We start from the raw sequence: 18,968 nt of genomic DNA, 5'->3' as shown, positions 1-18,968 counted from the left end.
TCAGCCATCCTGTTGCAGTGACAGGGGATTTTTGATTCACACAAATCTGCTCTAAAGATGCAGGGAGAGCTCTGGCTGTTGGTGGTGTGGTGGCTGGGGAGTGGAAAATAAGATCAGCGAGCAGGAGCAGGGAAATAAAGCCTCCACAGCTTGACATCCAGGTGCTTAGTCTATCTCAATAAACTTTGGTGCCATACAATAATGATAAAACAAAAGGAATACCCAGTTTTGGGGGAAGGGGCCTTCCTCACAATACCAGTCCAGACCTGCCAGTACAGGGTACATTATAGGGCAGCATCCTGCCTTGCTTTGTATTAAATTATGCTAAATAAATAAAGGAGATCTGTGTGACAGTAAGGGCAAAAAATTAAGAAAGATTTCATGGCAATAATGAATAAGTGATTAATATCTAGTGACTATCTTGCTGGGAGCAGTTTTTTTCAAAGAGATCTATGATGGGGCTTGTTTTATGATCCCAAAGGGCATCACACATCATAGTGTGCTGAGAGGCTGCAGAACAGATTGGGAAGTAGTTCTCAGTACTTAATACCTAGGGATCCTCAAAAGCCATTTCCTCTTAGGATCACACTTCCTTTGATCACTTGGGGTTATTAATTATAGATACCTTGAACAGAACAAGGCACTCTTACTGTACTCCTCCAACAGTGTCTCATTTAAAAGGAACAAAATATTGTACTTAATTAGGGGTTCAGCTCTGGTGTCTTTTCAAGGCACTTTGGTATTGATTTGACCATGATAGCCTACTGTAGCAAATATTATGCCATTAATAATAAAGGGAGCATGTAGACATAAAAGTGTAGGAAGGAAGCACCAAAATGTTTGTCATTCAGCTTGCCAGAGTAGTTGCAGTATAACCACCCAATATAGCATTTAGAATAAATGCTATATTAGAATAAATATTATATTAGAATATTAGAAGAAATGCTATATTCTATGGTTCAGAAGCATCTGCACTTAGTGGAGACTTTTCCTTTGTGCCGTTTTCTTAATTGTATCAAGACCATGCTTCATCAAGTGGCTTCAGGCAGAAGCATTTGAAGCTTAATTTTCTCTCTGGATAAATGGGAGCATATTGTTTCTGCCTTGACTCTTTAGACTAATTTTGCCTCTCTTCTGTTTTTTCTTACTTGTACTTTGGCTATCATGATTAAACATATGAAATTAGCCATAAAGTTAACCAGGTGAGCATCAATCTGCATATGTGCTCGTTCACTTTACTCTTAGCATGTGTTGATTCATCCTTGTAATCAAAAATTGTATTAATTGGCTGAGAGAGGTTTATTTCTGTACGTTCTGGTCTCATAAGAAGCTTTCAGTAACATTTTCCTCACACTGCAATGTGTGGCAGAGATATATCCAGGATTTCCTGACTTGCAGTCAGGAAGCAGAGGGCTTCTCTCCCCAGCCATGTGGGTCCCATTCCTGTTGGGCTGGGTGTGCAGGGGCAGGTCTGTCAGCAAGTTACAAATCAGCACCTGCAGGGCTCTGCTCCTCCTGCCTCAGGGACCTGGAGGGGGACTGGGCTCAGGCTCATGGAGCCCTGCAGCCTGTGCCCCACCTCATTTGGCTCTTGGATGCCAGGATGGCCCTGCAGTTCGGGAGGTGTTGGGGAAGAGCCTCTCTGTGAGGAGAGGGGCAGTGCCTGGCCACCAGCCCTGCTGTCCCCAGGGCTCTGAGGCAAAGGGAATAAGCTTCAGATGGCTTCTCTCCCTAATTTCTTTAGGGAGAAGACAGGAATCTGAGAAATCTGAGGTAATGGAGGAGAGAAGATGCTCCTCCTGGAGAAGCAGTGCTTGTGTGACCTGCAGGGAACACTGCAGGTGCCCTACAGAGCAGTGTTGATGAGCTTCTACTTTGCAAGGGATGAGCTTTAACTGCATTTTTCAGTTAAGATGTAGATTGTATGCATGCAAGATAGTATAAAGTAAATTTTTAGGTAATTTTTTATTACCTAGGTGTTCTTGTAGCTACAAAGAATTTGACTAGTATCAAAACTATATATGCTTTCTAAATCAAATGAACAAACCACAAAATAAAACCCATCAACCCTCCCCACATGGTTTCTGATGATCAGAATTCCTACTCAAATCAACAGTAATTTTGTCAAATTGTTGAATCACAAAGCTTAACTTGTCAAGTACAGCACTTTAGTATGTCCATACTATACCCTGTTAAGGAGTTGCTCAGAAGTTTAATTCAAGCAGAGAAATAGGTACTAAACTTACCCTGGGTTTTGTGCTGGCTTTTTTACCTGTTATCAGAACATTTGGCATTTGTTTGCAATGCTTTCTTTCTAGGCTTCTCTCTTCTAATTTGTGAGCCAACAAAACAAAATTTGATTTAATTATTAAAAGGGAACTAAAGCTCCAGCTAACCTGATTTTTTTTTTCCTGTGGCCACCTTTCTTTTCTGGTTGCCCCAAAAGGGATGCCAGTTTGAATGGCATACTTGGGAGAAAGTGTATCTGGAGAGTCCCAAGGCAGCATTTCACAGTAATGCAGCATCCCTGCTCCCCAGGATGTGGGCTGAAGTATCTCCCACAATGTACCTGACCTGATGGCAGCAAGAGGGATTGTTACCTAGGAAATCTGAATTTCAGGTACAGAATCCACAACTGCCAGATGACTTTTGAGATGACTTTTGCCAGCCTTGCCTGAAGACTTTCTTAAGTCAGCTTTTTATTGAAAACTCACTAGGAATATGGTTTAGAAAAAGCAAAATCTTGTTTTCACTAGCCTGTAAACCTTTGCAGTTCCTCAACAATTTTCATAACACTTTTCCTTTTTCTTCTCCACATTGTCATGGCTGTTTGCTGCAGTGATTGAGTTTTCTTAACTGTCAGAACAATGTCAAGGCAATGTGAAGACAGGTGTCAAGGCAAATATAGAAGGGTGACAGTGTGAGGAGGGAAAGAGAAAAGAGCTGTCAGTACTCAGAGTGCTCTCTAGAGAAAATATTTCCACGATAAAATCATTGTCACCATGCACTGAGCAAGAAGAGATAAAGTGGAGGTAATTAAGTTACTGCTCTAGGAACATGTCTGGATGACAACTTGGAGGTAAAGAAGAACTTAGAAAAGCAGTTTGTGAGGATGTCTTTTGTCCATTACTCTTGTCCCGTGTCACCTCCTCAATGATGCTCCCTAACGCTTCTTTTCTCTTTCTAAGCTGTGTACCTCAGGGAGGAAAGATGTTGCATTGCCCACTGAGGGGAAGGTGAAGGGTTTTCCCACTTGATGTGATTACCAGACATTTTATTAGGTGTCATGAGACAAGACCTCTGCTTGTGGACAGTCAGCACTGAAAGGTGCTGAGTGTCCTGTTCCCAAATCAGTTCAGGGTTAAGGCACGATTTACCTCCGCAGTGTATTTTTTTTCCGAAATATCATTGGAAAGGTGACACATTGTCACAAGGATGAGCAAAGTACAGAAATGCAGCTCATCTGGGGCTAAATTCTGGTACCAAAGCCCTGTACTACAGTACATCTCTACTGAAGGCTTGTGCAGAGTGAAGTGCTAACCTTTAGAACAGTTTTCAGGTTTTAAAATTAGGTGCTGGTCTTGCGGAAAAATCTGTGAATTTGGTCTTCGTGCATGTGCTGTTCCTTCCTCCGCTGCCTTAGAGATGGGGAGAATAAAAGGGTTTTCTACTATTTCTGTCCTTTTTCTGGACATCAGGATAATTGAATGTAAGAGGGTTTAGTTGGATATTTGCCAATATATTGCAGTTCTGGAAAAACAGACACCCTGTTGTCAATGATTTCTAATAACATTATAAATCCCACTGGAGAGGTTTAAGAAAAATCAAATCATAAACAGTTCCATAAACTCCACCAAATACTTCAGGGATTATAATTTCAGATACAAGAATTAAGTTTTAACTATTCAACATTGAAAAGGCCAAGTATTTTCCATATATTGCATTTACATATTTATTATCATTTATTTTAAGGAGGTAGGTTGAAAAGTTAACAGAATTTTTTATTTTTTGCGTATGAAATAACTGAACCATAAAAATGCTTGCTTTTCTACCATTATTCTATTGCTGGTTTATGCTTATTTCTAGTTCATGACAGCATTTTTTTTATTAAGAGTAAAAGCATCAAGCCTGGGTGACCTGGCAAATTTTATCCCCAGCTGCAGCAGCAATGCTCAAAGGAAGTTGCTTAAACTGATTGTAGCCTAGGTTATGTATCACTGAAGGCTGACTTTTCCCCCTTGCCCAGTTAAGGTTTTTTAACCTGAAAATAGTCTGCCATTTTGGATTGAGCATCAGCTGGAGAAGAGTGTGATCCTTGCCTGGGGCTCAGATGCCTCCTCCCATTAGTGTTCACACCTCAGCCATCCTGTGGCTCCAGTAATGCTGGATCTCTGCAGTCCTCACACAGGAAGGGCTGTGAGATGGCAGGTGAGTGACCTGGTCCCTTCAAAAGAGGCAGCTAAGAGTGATCAATGAAAGGAGTGATATGTGAATTCTTACAGTCAGCAATGGAAATTGGACATACCAAAAGTGCCTCCATTTGTTATAAGAGTGAGTAAACAGTAATGCCATTATTACAAAAGAAATGCTTGCCATATTACAGATCTCTCAGGCACAAGAAGAATCTGGAAAACTCTATGTGTGTCCTCCTGCTAATACCTATCTATATTAATGTGTGTGTATAGCAGATGAAGGGAGAAACACAAGATCTAAATTTAGTGATTTGAACAGGGAGATCACTTGGGTTGTGTTCACAGCACTCTCACTGCAAGCAAGGTGTTCACCTTGCCCTTCTCAGCTCTGCATTCTCACCGATACAAATGTCACGTGCCTCCTTGCAGGCTCTGAGGCCCAATCTGCTGATGTGTTGTAAAACATGCAAAATAACTCACAAGGGAAAAGCTGAAATTATTTTAATGAGAGAAATTTTCTCTGCATATTTGCAGGGAAGAGAAAGAATCTGAAAGAAGTCTGTTCCTTCACACTTGTATGACTCTGCTGGGCATGACCACAGCTTTAAGGATAACTTTAAAGTCAGCAAATGTCTTTGACAGAGTCTAAACTGATGTCTAAACTCAAACTCAAGGTACAAGTGTAAGTGCAGGGAGGACAAATGAGTTTTACAAGGTGAAATGCTGGACTGACCTTGAACATGAAAGCAGAGCCCTTGGTATTATCACAGGAAAATGTTAGATTCTAAGACTTCACTTGAGAAGCAGAACTAATTAGAGAAGATTAACAGAAATGAGGCATGTAATAGCTGGAATAGGGCATGACTGCAGTTTGAAAGGCTGAATCACTGGACCTCTCACTGAGGTCAAGATTTTAAGAACACTAGACCTTTTTTAAAGGCAAGTGGCAAGTTTTACAGATGTCCCTGTGGTAGCTGAACATTCATTATAGAATTCAAGCTCTGCACATAGGAGTTTTCTCTGTGTTAAGACTGTTTTCATCCTTAATATCTGGGTACATTTCTGAGCATGGGGTCTTATTCAGGGCCACATTCACATTCCTACTACTTTGGAGGGAGTACTGAAGTGAGGACTAAGTCCCTACTTAGTAGGTGAGTCTGCACTACAGTGGTAACACAGTGGAGACTTCTTCTTTGTTGTTTTTTTGGTTTTTTTTTTTTTTTAAATGATTCTAGTAACTGATTTTTTGTTTGTGGGTTTTTTTCCCCCAAAAGGAGTCTGAAGCATACGTTGCAGTCTCTTCCCTCATACTTTCCACTTGGCAATTTTTCCTGTCACTAACCAGCATCCAACAAACTCTAAAGACCTTTTATTGCTGAATAGTAAAAAATGTGTCAGAATTGGTGAGACAACACTTCTGATCCACTCCCTGAAGTGATTGCTTTGCCAGCATTGTAGTAATGGGCTCAGCTAAAACCCAAGTGGTTCACATGGTACAGAAAGCATTGGAAGGGACTGCTGGTGCTCACCTAGTCCAAGGCATTGCATCAACTAGAGCAGAAAGCTCAGCACCCTTTGCCTATGATGTGACTACTTCTCGGAACTTTCTCTAATGATTTAGTACAAATTTCTTATCTTTGGAAAGCCAGGTTTACTGTAAGCATGTGTAACTACATGCCTGTGGTTAATGAAAGTGTTGGTGCTCATCAGGGATTGTAGAAAAGAAGCAGTCACCCATGAAGACCCAGAATTCTTCAGGCTGATTCAGAGCCCTTGCATAAAAGATGAGCAGATTTAAAAGAGGAAAATCCATCTCTCAGCTCTCTGGGTGTTTGCAGTTATGCTAATAAAAGTAAGGAAAGAGTTCCCCTGTCTGTAGAAATGTTGACACAATCTGTCTGAAACTGAAGCACAATTAAATAGCATTGGCAGTTGTTGTTTGAGTGCCCTCTAGAACATGTTTTTATGTTAGCCCAAAGAAGAAATTGTGCAATTCAAGATGCAAACACCTTTGTGATGCTGCTTATCTCTTATACAAAAACCTCAGTAAGTGTAATAACAGTCTCCATTTGCTTCTAATAGTATTGAAGAATGCAGTTCCCTCAAAGTTTAGTTTAAGACCTGGAATATAACAAGCTGAGTAATTGATTGCCAGTCAATCAAAGTACCTCAAAATCTCAAACATCTCAAAAAACATGATTCTCCATCTCTTTGAAAAGAAACCACTCTTGATTACAACCCCTGACTTCCTGGTTTCATAAGCAAAGCCATGCTAGTCCTTGCTGGACATAACATAAAATGAAAGGACTTAGGAAGTTAAACCAGAAAAAAAACCTCTGAAATCAATTCTGCTCAAGGTTCTTTGTGGAATAGCAGAATTCCAGGCAACAAATGCCTGTGTGACTGCAGCAACCCATTGCCAGCTTGGAGGTGCTGGCTGGGGATACAGGAGGGCCACTCTAGGGTATTTTCCTTCGTCCCTGGGCAGAGAGAACACTGACAGAGATCTCTGGAAACACAGAGTGCCTGCATGAATCTGTGGGCAATTCCCCAAACAAAATGAAGAATGGAGTGTTTATGGCTTTAAGGCTGTAGTAGAAGCGCTGTAAAAATAGATCTGATTTTGTTGCGCTGTCTGCAGAGAGCTACATTTCTCCCCTTTTTATTCCTTTCTATCATTTGTCAGATCATTAGGTCAGTCTGTTTGCTGGAAAGATTTTTATATCCAGATCCTTCAAAGGTGTTCAGTGTCAATCCTGCCTTCTGCTGTTTAGCTCCATTAGAGGTTTGCTCCAAACACCTCTCAGTCTTGTCGCTTCACTACTGTGAAAAATGGTGGCAATCCCAAGTTGCCCACTTGTTTTTTTAGGAAACACAATATTTTTTGGAAATAGCCTTTGGAATGTGAAAATGGCAATTGATTTTAGTAACTTTAATCTTCTTGCACTTTTCCATGAGCTCCAAAATGGGAAGATGTTAGACTAAATTGAATCAGACATTTAAGACATACTCATGAGAAAACAGAATGGATAGTTCTTGTTGTATCAAACTGAGGGCATTTTTACATGGGTTGAAGCTTGCAAAATGTTCAGTACCATTAGTCTTACAAGTTGAATTACAAATGTCAGCTGTATTTAATAAGAGAGAAGGGATGGGTTTAGTTAGAAAAACTGAATTGGTGAGTCCTACAAAATGATGGGCAGACAATTGCTTTTTGCAGCTGCATTGCAGAGGCACCTACTTGCATTTTTCTCCAAATATATATACAGATGGGGATCAAAAAGGCTTGGATTATCATTCCACAAACACATATTTTCCCACATTTTATGGTGGGAATCAGTGGAGGCTTGCTTTCAGAATTCTTTTTAAGATTGAACAGAGAAGAGAAGAGTTTACAAGGGCCTTGCATATTTTCATCCCATTTAATAGCTCTGATGAAATCTCTGATACATCAGTGTCATTCCCTGGCTTCTCCTCACTGGCATTGCACGTTTCTTTTGTTATGCAGCCTCTGATTGCTTATTTCACAAGATTGGTGCCTCTTCTCTCTGTATTTTATTTATGGGGTTATCAAAGGAAATTAAGGGGCTGTTGGAGAAGAGCAGGCAGAGTTAGGATTTCTTTACACCATGTCAGACCTCTGTAGTGTTTAGCCTTTCTTACAGCCAGCACAGCTGCACCCTTCCTGCAACAGGAAGGAGCTGATGCCCAAGGAGCAGCAAGGTGATGTGTATTAGTTCAGACACACTCTCAGGGGCACTCTTTCCAGCTGTTGGGAGGGTGGTGAGTTGCACTGCAGGCTGTTCACTGCAGATATCAGAGCCTGATCTCTTCTTTCAGCTGTGTGGGCACTCAGGGATGGTTTGCCATACCAGGAGTGGTACCAAAGCTGCTTTGGGAGCACCTACAAATTGCCACAAAGCTTGGCTAAACACCTCTGAAGTACTGCTGTATACAAATGTCTTTTCAAGGCTGCATGATTACAGTGAGGGTTTTGGGTTCCCTGCTGTCAGTGCAGGTTACCTAAATTGCAGTTGCTTGGATCCTTGCAGACTGATAACTGTCTGTCATTCTGTGTCCTTGCTTTGGCTTCCTGTCAAATTATGTTGTTTTCAAAGTCCTCTAGCTCACATTCAAAGACACAAAGAAATGTGTCACAGTCAAATTCAAAGCTAGGGCCCTTCTTGTGGAAGAAAGAGCTAATGAAGTGTTCTGTATAATCCTGTTGGAAACCCCAGCAAGGGAGACTGGAAGTGTCAAGAGAAGAGTGTGGCCAGTGTACACTGCCTCTCATGCTGCCTGTAGCCTCCCTGGCAGTCTGGATGTGAATTAGAGCATCCCTGGCCTTTGTTTCAGGGGACAGTAAGATTTTGGTAGCACCACAGTATACAACAACATAGTTGTACCTCTCAGAAACCTCAGCAAAGGAACTGTCAGGCCATTGGGTCCATGGCTGAGCTCTAAGAGAGGAGTACAAAGTTTTGTTTGTTTACTCACAGCCTTGATCTCAATCAGTGTGATTGAGTGCACTTTGAAGGAATGTGTCCTGTCTGCAAAGCCCCTGGCTAATGCAGATAAAGATGCTTTGTCTGTCTCATTATTCAAGGAAAAGTTTAAGGCACTAGGCTGCCAGTATGCTCAGCCTTGGGCAGGCAAGCAGGAGCAGTAAAAAGAAGCAAGGAGTTTCTCCCCTTGCCTGCCAGCATAAACCCAGGCCACAATTACTCAGGCACAGCATTTCCCAGCACAGAAGGATGCACCAGGCAAGTGCCCTGATCCTTGGCTGCTGGAGAGGGGACACAGTGACGGGTTAGCAGCCCATGCCCCTTTTCTACCCACAGAAATATTTAGCCCTTGAAATATTCTGATTTCTGTCCCCGCTGATAAGATTCCAGGCAGGCAGAAGCTGCCTAACGCTGAAGTTGCAGCAGCCTTGCTTTGTTGATGCCTGGAGAGGGATGTTTTGCTGGGCCTGGAGGAGCCCTGCAGAGCTGCAGTGGCAGCTGCGTGGTGCCCGCCCAGAGGCCCTGTCAGCTGCAGTCTTTGTCAAAAGATGGAAGAAGCTTCCTGTTGACCCATTTTATGGGTGAGTAAGATATAATCAATATGAAGTAAGGATAAGAATCTCATTGGAAAAGGGTTTATCTGGGTTGTTGGGTGTTTTTTGCTGTTTGCTGGTGTGAGAGGGCTTCCACAATTCAGCCCTGGTAATGGCTGAGGAAACAGAGAAGTACAGTGAGAACTGACAAAACATGTCAGTCCCTAAAACCAACAAATTAATCTGTGAAATCAATCTGGAAAGTAATATGTATCACTTATCTCCTTGCTCCAGATGAGTCAATCAGTTTTAAAGGCTTCCCTTAGAAAATGGGCCTTTTGTCCATTTTTGGGCCACCACAAAGAGCAAAGGGAATATTCAAGTTTGCCTAGAGATTGAGGCATTGTCTAAAAGATTTTCTTAATGTTGGAATGTGAATTATAAAAACAAACCCAAAAGTAGAAGTATCCCTGGGAGGTCTTTGGCTGCAAACCCCTGTAGACAGTATCAAAGGCACTTAGGTTGCTGTTTCTTTAATTTACTTATTAGAGAGACTTAAGTGACATAGACTAAGACATATTTATTTATTGCTTTGTAGCTGGCTGGATACATATATATTTAAACCTTGATATTTCATAAATAAGTAATTTTTGCTGCCATCAAAATCAAATGTTAAACTTCTCTTAGATAAAGCAGAACTCCTACTCCAATGTAAATTTGTTGCACTGTATCCAGAATGGCCAGTTGGAACAGTTTCCTAGGAATCTACTGCTATTTGTTTTTGTGCAGTAAGTTCCAGTCTTGCATTGCTTTTTTATATGAAGTGAGAAGCTGGCAGGTTCAGCAGGCAATCCATGTTTTTCATTCCTTCTCAGGTTTCTGCCTATGAAAATTTTGGTATTGATAATACATTCATTAATTATATTTTCTTGCTTCATACTGTCAACATATCAAGTATACTCAAAATGCAAGTGAAAATGTAAGTGATTTCACTCCAAAAGCCAGAAATCAAACTACATTATCTCTGGCATGGAGGTACTTTCTGTTCTCATTGTAATCAGTGCCTTCAGTAGCCAAAGTGCTTATTTTAAGTCTAGAGTACCAAAAATAAGAGGTCTTGATGTCTCAAAAAATGAGAGTAAGCTATTTTCTCATTGAAATTTAGGCAATAATTCTGGTTTTGCTGCAACACAGGGGGCTGAGTTCAGGGCTGCCTTTGTTTTGCACAGCACATAATCCCCAGTTGTGTAGAAGGGAAGGGAGCCATCTGCTCAGCCTGCCCCAGAGCTGTTCCTGAGCTGCCCTGGAGCCTCAGTGCCACCACAGCCCTTGGGACAAGTCCCCACCTGGGCCTCTCTGGGGCTCTGCCCTCTGAGGCCTTCACAGATCCCCCAGCGTGGTGCTGGGTGCCTGGGGTCTGTGTAACACCAGCTGTGAGACAGCAGTCTAGACAATCTCTGGGAGATATTTATCTGACCCATTCATTAAAAAGTTCTGATAGAGTGTCCTAATTATCCTTCAGTTGGGAAAGTTCACACAAATCTTTCCTGATGTACATGGAATCTATTATTTTCCAGAGCCTGCCCTTCTAGAGGTGACAGGGAGCAACTGATCTCATCACCATCCTTGATTGCCATTCTCTTTTGTGGAGGTAAGACTGTAATCATGTCTTCCCTCAGGCTTCCCTTCCTGTGACCCTTTCTCAGAGGGCACATCTTTCTAAATGTCTTTCTATTTTTGCTGTCCCTTTCCAGCATTTTCCTAATTGCCTCTCTCTTGCTCACAGCAGCACTCAAAACTGGATACAGCCGGTACTGAACAGTGGTTTGATTGCTCTCCTGTGTCTTACAAGTCATTTTACTGTCAACACACAACAGCAAAATATTTGCCTTTCTCTGTAACTTTTCAGTGGGGAAGTGCCCAGTTTGGCCATCAAAATTTGAGCACTCTAAACAGCACTGGGTTTTTTTCTGAGCTTCCACTAGCAAAGAGGAAAAGGTGTAGAGATTTGCACAAGGAAAAGACTCCCTAGGTGCTTTAGGTTTATCAAAGTAACACAGGGAGAACAAAAAACTGGAGGGAGAGAGAGGGAGATAGACAGATGATTGGATGGATGGATGGATGGATAGATAGATAGACAGATAGATAGATAAACTTTGTGTGAGGACACCTTTGAAAGGTTTATGTATATACTAAAACATTAGGTTTATATCCTCTGCTTGTATTAAATTAACTTTCCAGCCTCAGTTTCTCCAGTCCATTATCATGGATACAGGATAACATACACCAGTATTTCAAGATCAGTGTGAGGTCTCTGCTGCTGGTTAAGCATGAATGATAAAACACCTTTTTGCACAACCTCCTTTCTTGCCCCTCAGACTCTTTCCTAATAGGTCATTAGTCACAAACAACCTGCTTACAGAGATTGATCTGTGTCTTTGCTGCAGAATTCCCTTTTGGCCTGTGACTGTGAATACATCATCCAGTGGCTTGTCCTGTATTGCCAAAATCACTGTCATTTGAGGGGCTAATTTTTGAAGAAGCTTTTATCTTGCACTTTAATTTCTGAGTGACAAAATGGGATGTGGGGAAATGTTTAATCTCCAGAGGTTCTCAGTGGTGACAGTTCCCAAGTTACAGAGCACACAGAGAGAGAGGGGTCTGTAACCTGGTATCCTTCTCTAATCTTGGAATGGTAGGTGTAGCACCATAAGGATGCCTTGTAAGAATTTGAACTGAGTGGCCCAAGTACAGTTGTGGCTGGGATGTTCTTAATGTCACTTTTACACATTTATCTTGCAGTAGTTACTGCCTTTTTCTTAAGTTACAGGGCTACTAGTTTTCACTCTTAAGATTTAGTTTCATTCCAGAGAAGGAGATGTTATCCATAATAAAATATATACATGAAAAGGGAAAAAAAACCCAACCCAGCACAACTGTGTCTAGGAGCTGTTGCTTTTAACTTTCTGGAGATGATGGCAGACATCTGAAGGATGTTTCATTTTTGCTGTGCTCCAGATGCCATGTGTGACAGCCAGGAGGGAGGCAGGGCTGCAGGGCTGCTGAGTGCAGCTCTGACAGGCTCAGCTCCACGGAGGGCTAATGAGGAGCTGCCGAACGGGCTGTGAACTCATCAAACCACACTAACAAGACTTTGCTGGAAAGCTCCTTACATCACCCGGGTGTGCATGAGGGATGAGCAGTGTGAGCAAAACCACAAATCTCTTTATAAGCAGAGCTTTATTCCTAACACAGTAATTAAGCAGTAATTAGAAGTTTTGTGAGTAATGGGAATAGTTGTGTGAAATTAAGAGGTTTTGTCCACGGGGAAAAGTTGCATAGTGCCAACATCTCAGAGGGGTAGAAAAAGGCTGCAAGTAAAGCTCAGATATTTTGCTCACATTAACAGCAATCCCAAATGAATTTCTATTCTTAATTTATGAACATTTGAACAATTTATGAAGCATTGATTTTGAAGTAAATAATACATTTTTTCAGCTCTGCTGGAAGGTTACTAAAATGGAGAAAAATAGAATCACAGAATGGTTTGGGTTAGAAAGGACCTTAAAGATCATCTAGTTTGAACATCCCTGCTGTGGGCAGGAACAACTTCCACTAGACCAGGCCTTGAATCCTTTCAGAGATGGGGCATCCACAGTATATATGGGCAATAATTTTGACCTTAAAATGTTCCTTGTCTATATTTTTCCCAAAATGAAGACAATTCTGCAGTAGTGATAGGTAATCCATTGTAAAACTTGTTTAAAAAATCAGTACTTAAATGTTGAATGAAAAGATTTTGAACTTGACTTCAGATAGAAACACTTCCAAAACTGATGTGTAAATGTACCTGTATTTATCAGAATTTCTCTTCCTCTATTTCATAATCAACTCCCTGACCACAGTTTCATGCTTGTAATTCCTGTTAGACAATAGTACGGCAGCAATGAGTTATCAGTGTTGTTCTGGCCTTGGGACATGCTTCCTGTCCCTGTTGTACATAATGATTCTTGGTCCCTCCTCACACAGAGCTGGGCATCTCTGGATGCCCCCAGATTAATTTTCTGTGAGTGGTTCATTTGATATGATTTGTAGACACAAATGATGTTCACAAAATGCCATATAAACCCCACTTGTATTGAATGCTTGCATCCGGAGTTCTTGGCTCCTAAATACTATTTATTTTCCAAATTGTTTAAAGTAAGTAGTTATAAAGAACATTCTGCCTTTAAGCAGGACTTAAGATTAGAATCCTCTGGGGGAAGACAAATCCAGTAAACTGATTTTAAAAACATAATGGCAGATACAACTTCTATAAATAATATCATCAATCACCTCTGTTCCATTTTATCCTCAGCTTTTCTGTCTTGGTCTTTCTCAGCTTTAATTTTTAAGTAGGGAGGTAATTGCAGTCAGTTCTACTTCTACCTTTGTCTCATCTGTTCACAGTTATGATTTTATTAACAGAAATTGTTAGCAGTTTCAGGGGGGGTATAAGCTTTCTAAAGAGAAAACACCTCTCAAGATCATTAAATACACTGCACTGACAGGTAGAGGTATGGTCCTGAGCCTGATTCTGCTTCCTGATGCAGCTGCTCCATCCTGGGATATCAGTTTGTGTCACACTGTGACAACAGCCACAGTTCCACCTGAGAAAGTTCTCCAAGACTGAAAAGCCCCTTGCTTGAGACTGGCCATATGGCCAGAACCCAGAGAACACCCATGGCACATCCGAGCTGTCATCCCAGTTAAGTGGGCTAAGGAAAAGGCATAAAATGACACACAATTACTTTCCTTGCCTTTGGCATCCTGCACTGAGCAATGCTCACCCGAGGTGAAAGCCAAAACTTGTATTTATCTTCTCTCTTTAAACTGATTCCTGGGGGCTTTTTTCTTGTTTTCATTCTAGCGATGTTTTCTTTGTGCATGATGTTTTTAATGCGATCTTCTTAATTTATAAAACTTAACTTTTAATTTCCCCTTCCCAAAGCTTTTGTATTTTGTTCTGATTTGCCTGCCTCGTGGAAAAAAGACATTTTCTTAACTAACACAACTACTATTATGTTCCTTTACTTAGATAGCAGACTCTTTCTTAGAGACTTTCTGGCTGTTCATCCTAGAGGATGAACTTTGAAAATTACTTTGTGAAAGTTAAAGGTCCAGTTTTTTGTTGTTTTGGTTTTTTGTTTTTGGTTTGGTTTTTTTTAGGGTATGTCCTGTTGTGAATTAATTTAGAAAAAGCCCTTTGGTTTCCCTGATTCACATCAGTACATCCCCAAAAAGAAAATTACTAGCATAAAATGATGTTTCTATGACATTCTGTATTTTTCTTATATTTTCAAGCGTGGGATTTTTTTTTCAGTGCTGGTTGATTCAACTGCATCTGTTTGCTTTTTAGTCTTTAATTTATGTTGGGCTGTAAACTGTCCAAGTAACAATTTGAGTGATGCAGCAACAGAAGGTGACCCAGATTACACAACACTGAACACTAATGCCAAGTCTTCTTGTTTAATGGCAGCTGCTCAAAGCTTTGTGTTATTGCTATTCACATGCAACAGACACAAATCAAACAGCCTCCTCAGGCACACATCCTGCAGATCTTCATTTTAAACATGTTCAAGAGCTGCTGCTTTTCACACACACACAGCAGCCTCACCAGCTGAGGCCATTTAGCCTCCTTGGCTTGCATTTACTCGCAGCCACCTGACACAAAATTATCAAGGAAACCCATTGTGACTTCCTATATTTTGCACACTTCTGTTTATGTGAAGTTTGCCGAGAACATTTTTTCTCTATAAAAGTAGTTGGACTGTCATGCTCCCTCATAATGGGCATATTTTACAACACCAAATACAACACAGTTAATAACTGCTTTCTCTAGAGGCTGTAGTTTAGAAAGTATATATAATAAAGCAATACTACTGGAAAACGTAACATGAACAGTTTAAGCAAAGGATAAATAAGTTTAGATTTAAATCAGAAAGGTTTAGATTTACTGAATGAGTGGTATCAAAAGGCAGACTTTAAAGTATAGGTACAGTTTTAGCAAAATAATTTATTACTGTACTTTGAATATGTGAAGCAACAAAATGCTTTCATTCCTTATTTAAAAAAAAGTCGAAGCATGGAGATCAGGAAAGCTATCAAACAACGAGTTCATACAACTTAGTTTCATGGACCAAATTTTTTTGGCATCTCCATCAAATTTTTAAAGCCTTCTGACAACACAAGCTTTCTGCTAGAAGTGCATGTCTAACCATCTCCCCAGAGGACATGTCAGAACAATAAGAAAAAGTGCAAATCTTACTTTTTAAATGGATGAGCAGCAAAAAACTGAGGTAGAAGATGAGTAGAGAGTTAATTCTTGAATGAGCCATATTCATCCTGATAGGACATCCTCTGCCGAGTTGCCTGTTGTCCAAAGGGCTGGTGCTGATGCTCACTGCTTTCTCCTCGTGTCTGAAGCTAAGGGCGCACCCGGGGCACCCGGCTCCCAACGAGCCATCCCTGCCCGTGCCCCTCCTCAGCCTGCAAACCTGCACACTTGGATTCACAAGGCAGTTGTGCTTGTCAAGGTCTTACTTCGGCAGGTTCGAGTGGTTTTTCAAACCCGGTGCAGATTTGTGTGGGAGCTGGACCGGAGTCTGTCCCCGGCCGTGCTGGGGATGAATGGTGCGCTCTGCTCCGCTGGGGATGAATGGCGCGCTCCGCTCGGCTCGGCTCGGCTCGGCTCGGCTCGGCTCGGCTCCGCTCGGCTCGGCTCGGCTCGGCTGGGCTGTGCCTGCCCCGCAGCGCAGCCACGGCCCCGCCGCCCGGAGAGCCCGAACCCCAGCGCTCCTTATCTGCACCAAACCCCGCCGCACTCATCGTGAGGCTCTCCTCATCAACGCTGCAAACACTTGACGTCTCCTTGCACTGTCGGCTCACAAACACTTTCTGCTTTCTGAATTTTTTCTGTTATGTTACACCGTTAGCACGTGAAGTGAAAAGGTGAAACATCCACATTCTCAGTCTTTTTATAGTGAGATGTTAGCCCACTCTCTTCCTCAGTATTATTTTTTTTTTTGTTTTGTTGGTATTGTTTACACTGGAGTGGCTGAAAAGCAGACTCTAGGAGCTGGCACAGGACCTCTGAGCTTCATCAGCTTGTGTTACAATCTTGAACTGAATGAAGGAACCAGTCACAGAACCAGGAGGTGTCACAGCAGGATTGATAAGAGAAGGGGATGGTGGCAGGGCATGGTCTCCATTTGGTTTAGCCAGGGCTGGTATTAAACAGCTGCTATTAAGTGCCTTCCCCAGCTGCCCCCCATGGCACAGGCAATGTCTGTTTGTGCCCAGCACTCTCTGTGCAGTGCCTCACCTGTGGATCACAGCTTTGTTCTCAGATGAAATCCTGGTCCTGCTCTAGCAGAAGGGAAGGTGAGGGCACACAGCAGCAGGGGGCTGTACTCCTGCTATGATCCAGTACAACCTCTGGCACCTCACACACCCAGTCTAGGTGTCCACAGCAATGGGTGCCACAGTACCAGTCTGGCTCTGAGGCCAAGACAGAGATGAGCTGCCTGTTTGGCAATGAATCTCCTCTTTCCACCACCTTCACCCCTAGCAATCCTCCTTTGGCTCTTGGCACTTACCCTCCTTGCCTCAGTGAAAATCCAGGCATTCCCAAACCTGTAAAATCTGCCTGGTCATTGCTACGTTATGTTACTGTCAAACAGGTAACACTCAGTACATTTGGTATTGTGCTTGTCCTCCCCAGTTCAGCAGAATGCTAATCCCCAGTTGAGGAAGCCTTTGATACTGAGTTTAATTTTACATGTACACTTAACTGAACAAAGTACAATCTGAAAGTCAAGTATATGCTGAAAGTCTCAGATGAGTAGGGAGCAGACTGGTGATGCCAACATGAATTCACTAAAGCTGTTTATAATAGGTAGGTACTTTCACATCACTCATTAAGCTCAGTAAACTGATTAATTTAAAAATTTCACCTGCAGCAAAGCTCCTCCTTCTTTCCCATCTCATTCTTTTATGTGTAGCTGCACTCACCCACTGCTGACCCTGTGGTAAACCTTTCCAGACCCTCTCTCCCTTCTCCTGGCACCAGCAGTCCAAGCAGCTCCATCATCTGCTTCCCAGGAAGCCTCCACCCTCCCCTGAGCCCCCCTGTCCACTCTCCAGCTCTGACCTCTCTGATGACAGCCCAGGCTGGATTTCCTGGCCAAATGTCATGGGCTATGAGCATTATGATGAATGGGGGTCCTAGTGGAAAGTACTTCGATAACTATCAAGTTAAATATAATTAAATGGCTAATTGTAGTTCTCAGCTCTTTCACTTTTTGTAATCCCCTTTCTTTTATATTTACATTTGTAGTTGTTTGGATGTTTTCTTCTCCTTGCCATCTGTCTACTTTGTTTCTGTTTGAAATTATGTAGTAAGATATATAATCATTACAACGTGAGCATGAAAATACCACTGTCATCAGGGAATTCTTTTGTCAGGCTAAATTATGCAGTTCAGCTCAGTGCTGATTGCCTGCTTTAAGTGCATTATTATTTAAATTTGTCACCATATAACTTACTTAGAACAACAATATTTTCTGGATTCGTATTCTTGTCAATTTGAAAAAGAAATCTTGTGAGTATTCTGAAAGACCCCAAATTTAAGCAAATACAAAGTTTTCAATTCTGAGGGATATATGTTAAGTATTTCAAGAAAACAGTGACATCTATTAAATCTGGATATTTTTTCTGAAAAATACACAAGTAAATGTGTAAATACCTGTAAAATCTGTACTCTAAGGAAACTTAGGAGTTTTCAGATATGAGGATATTCCACCAGTCTGAGAACTTAAATGTATTGTGTTAGCACATGTTGACATTGGAATTAAATACTGTGTAGCTTTGTGGTAATTACAAAACATACAGCAAGTATATGAACACCTCCTAGGTCTTTCTAAATTTATTAAAATGTAATAACTTTTAGAACCAAAAGAGCTTTTTTTAACCTGTTTGAAACTTAGCTCTGCGTTTCCCAAAGCCTCTTTTCAAATGTTTCTTCTTCTTCGTGAGCTATTCATATCCCAGAATTTAATGGGGAATAGACTAAATTAACTTATCACTGTCCTAATTCCTTGAAGTTGCCTACAGGAGAGGCTTGAATTTCTGCATGCATATCATTTGTACACAGTGAAACATAACATCTAAATGGAATTTCCATGCTTTCTCATGGAAATTACTCATGGAAATTTCTCAGTACAGCTTAGCTTTGATGAGATTCTGCACTCACAAAAGTCAGAGGCTATGCCATTTTCTCAGGGAAAAGGGGCTTGTGTTGTCATTTGCTTTCACTTAACTGCTGCCTTTTCTGTTCTGATTGCTTCCATGCAAAAATGACAGAGTGGTGTGGCATCAGACTACACTAGTCAGTGTCATCTCTTCTAAGACATTTTATGCAACTCTGTCCAACTAATTTCATTATCTAACATCTTTTGCTTGCAGTGTTTTCAATTTTC

At 41.4% G+C, this 18,968-nt stretch overlaps 1 protein-coding gene across 2 annotated transcripts in view; it reads right to left on the bottom strand.

The window, feature by feature from the left end:
• Window positions 1-16,147, bottom strand: part of CRB1 (crumbs cell polarity complex component 1) — a 100,670-nt gene extending 84,523 nt beyond the window's left edge. For both annotated transcript variants that reach the window (XM_036388105.2, XM_036388106.2), the window contains exon 1: window positions 15,758-16,147. In XM_036388105.2, the coding sequence (XP_036243998.1) occupies window positions 15,758-15,833 (76 nt within the window). In that variant the 5' untranslated portion in view covers window positions 15,834-16,147. The remainder of the gene's footprint in view (window positions 1-15,757) is intronic.
• Window positions 16,148-18,968: the final 2,821 nt, after the last annotated feature.

The sequence above is a fragment of the Molothrus ater genome, chromosome 9, assembly GCF_012460135.2.
Source record: "Molothrus ater isolate BHLD 08-10-18 breed brown headed cowbird chromosome 9, BPBGC_Mater_1.1, whole genome shotgun sequence".
In the NCBI taxonomy this organism is placed as follows: domain Eukaryota; kingdom Metazoa; phylum Chordata; class Aves; order Passeriformes; family Icteridae; genus Molothrus; species Molothrus ater.
Note: the sequence above shows the minus strand (reverse complement) of the source record. Positions and strands in the feature narration are given on the sequence as shown.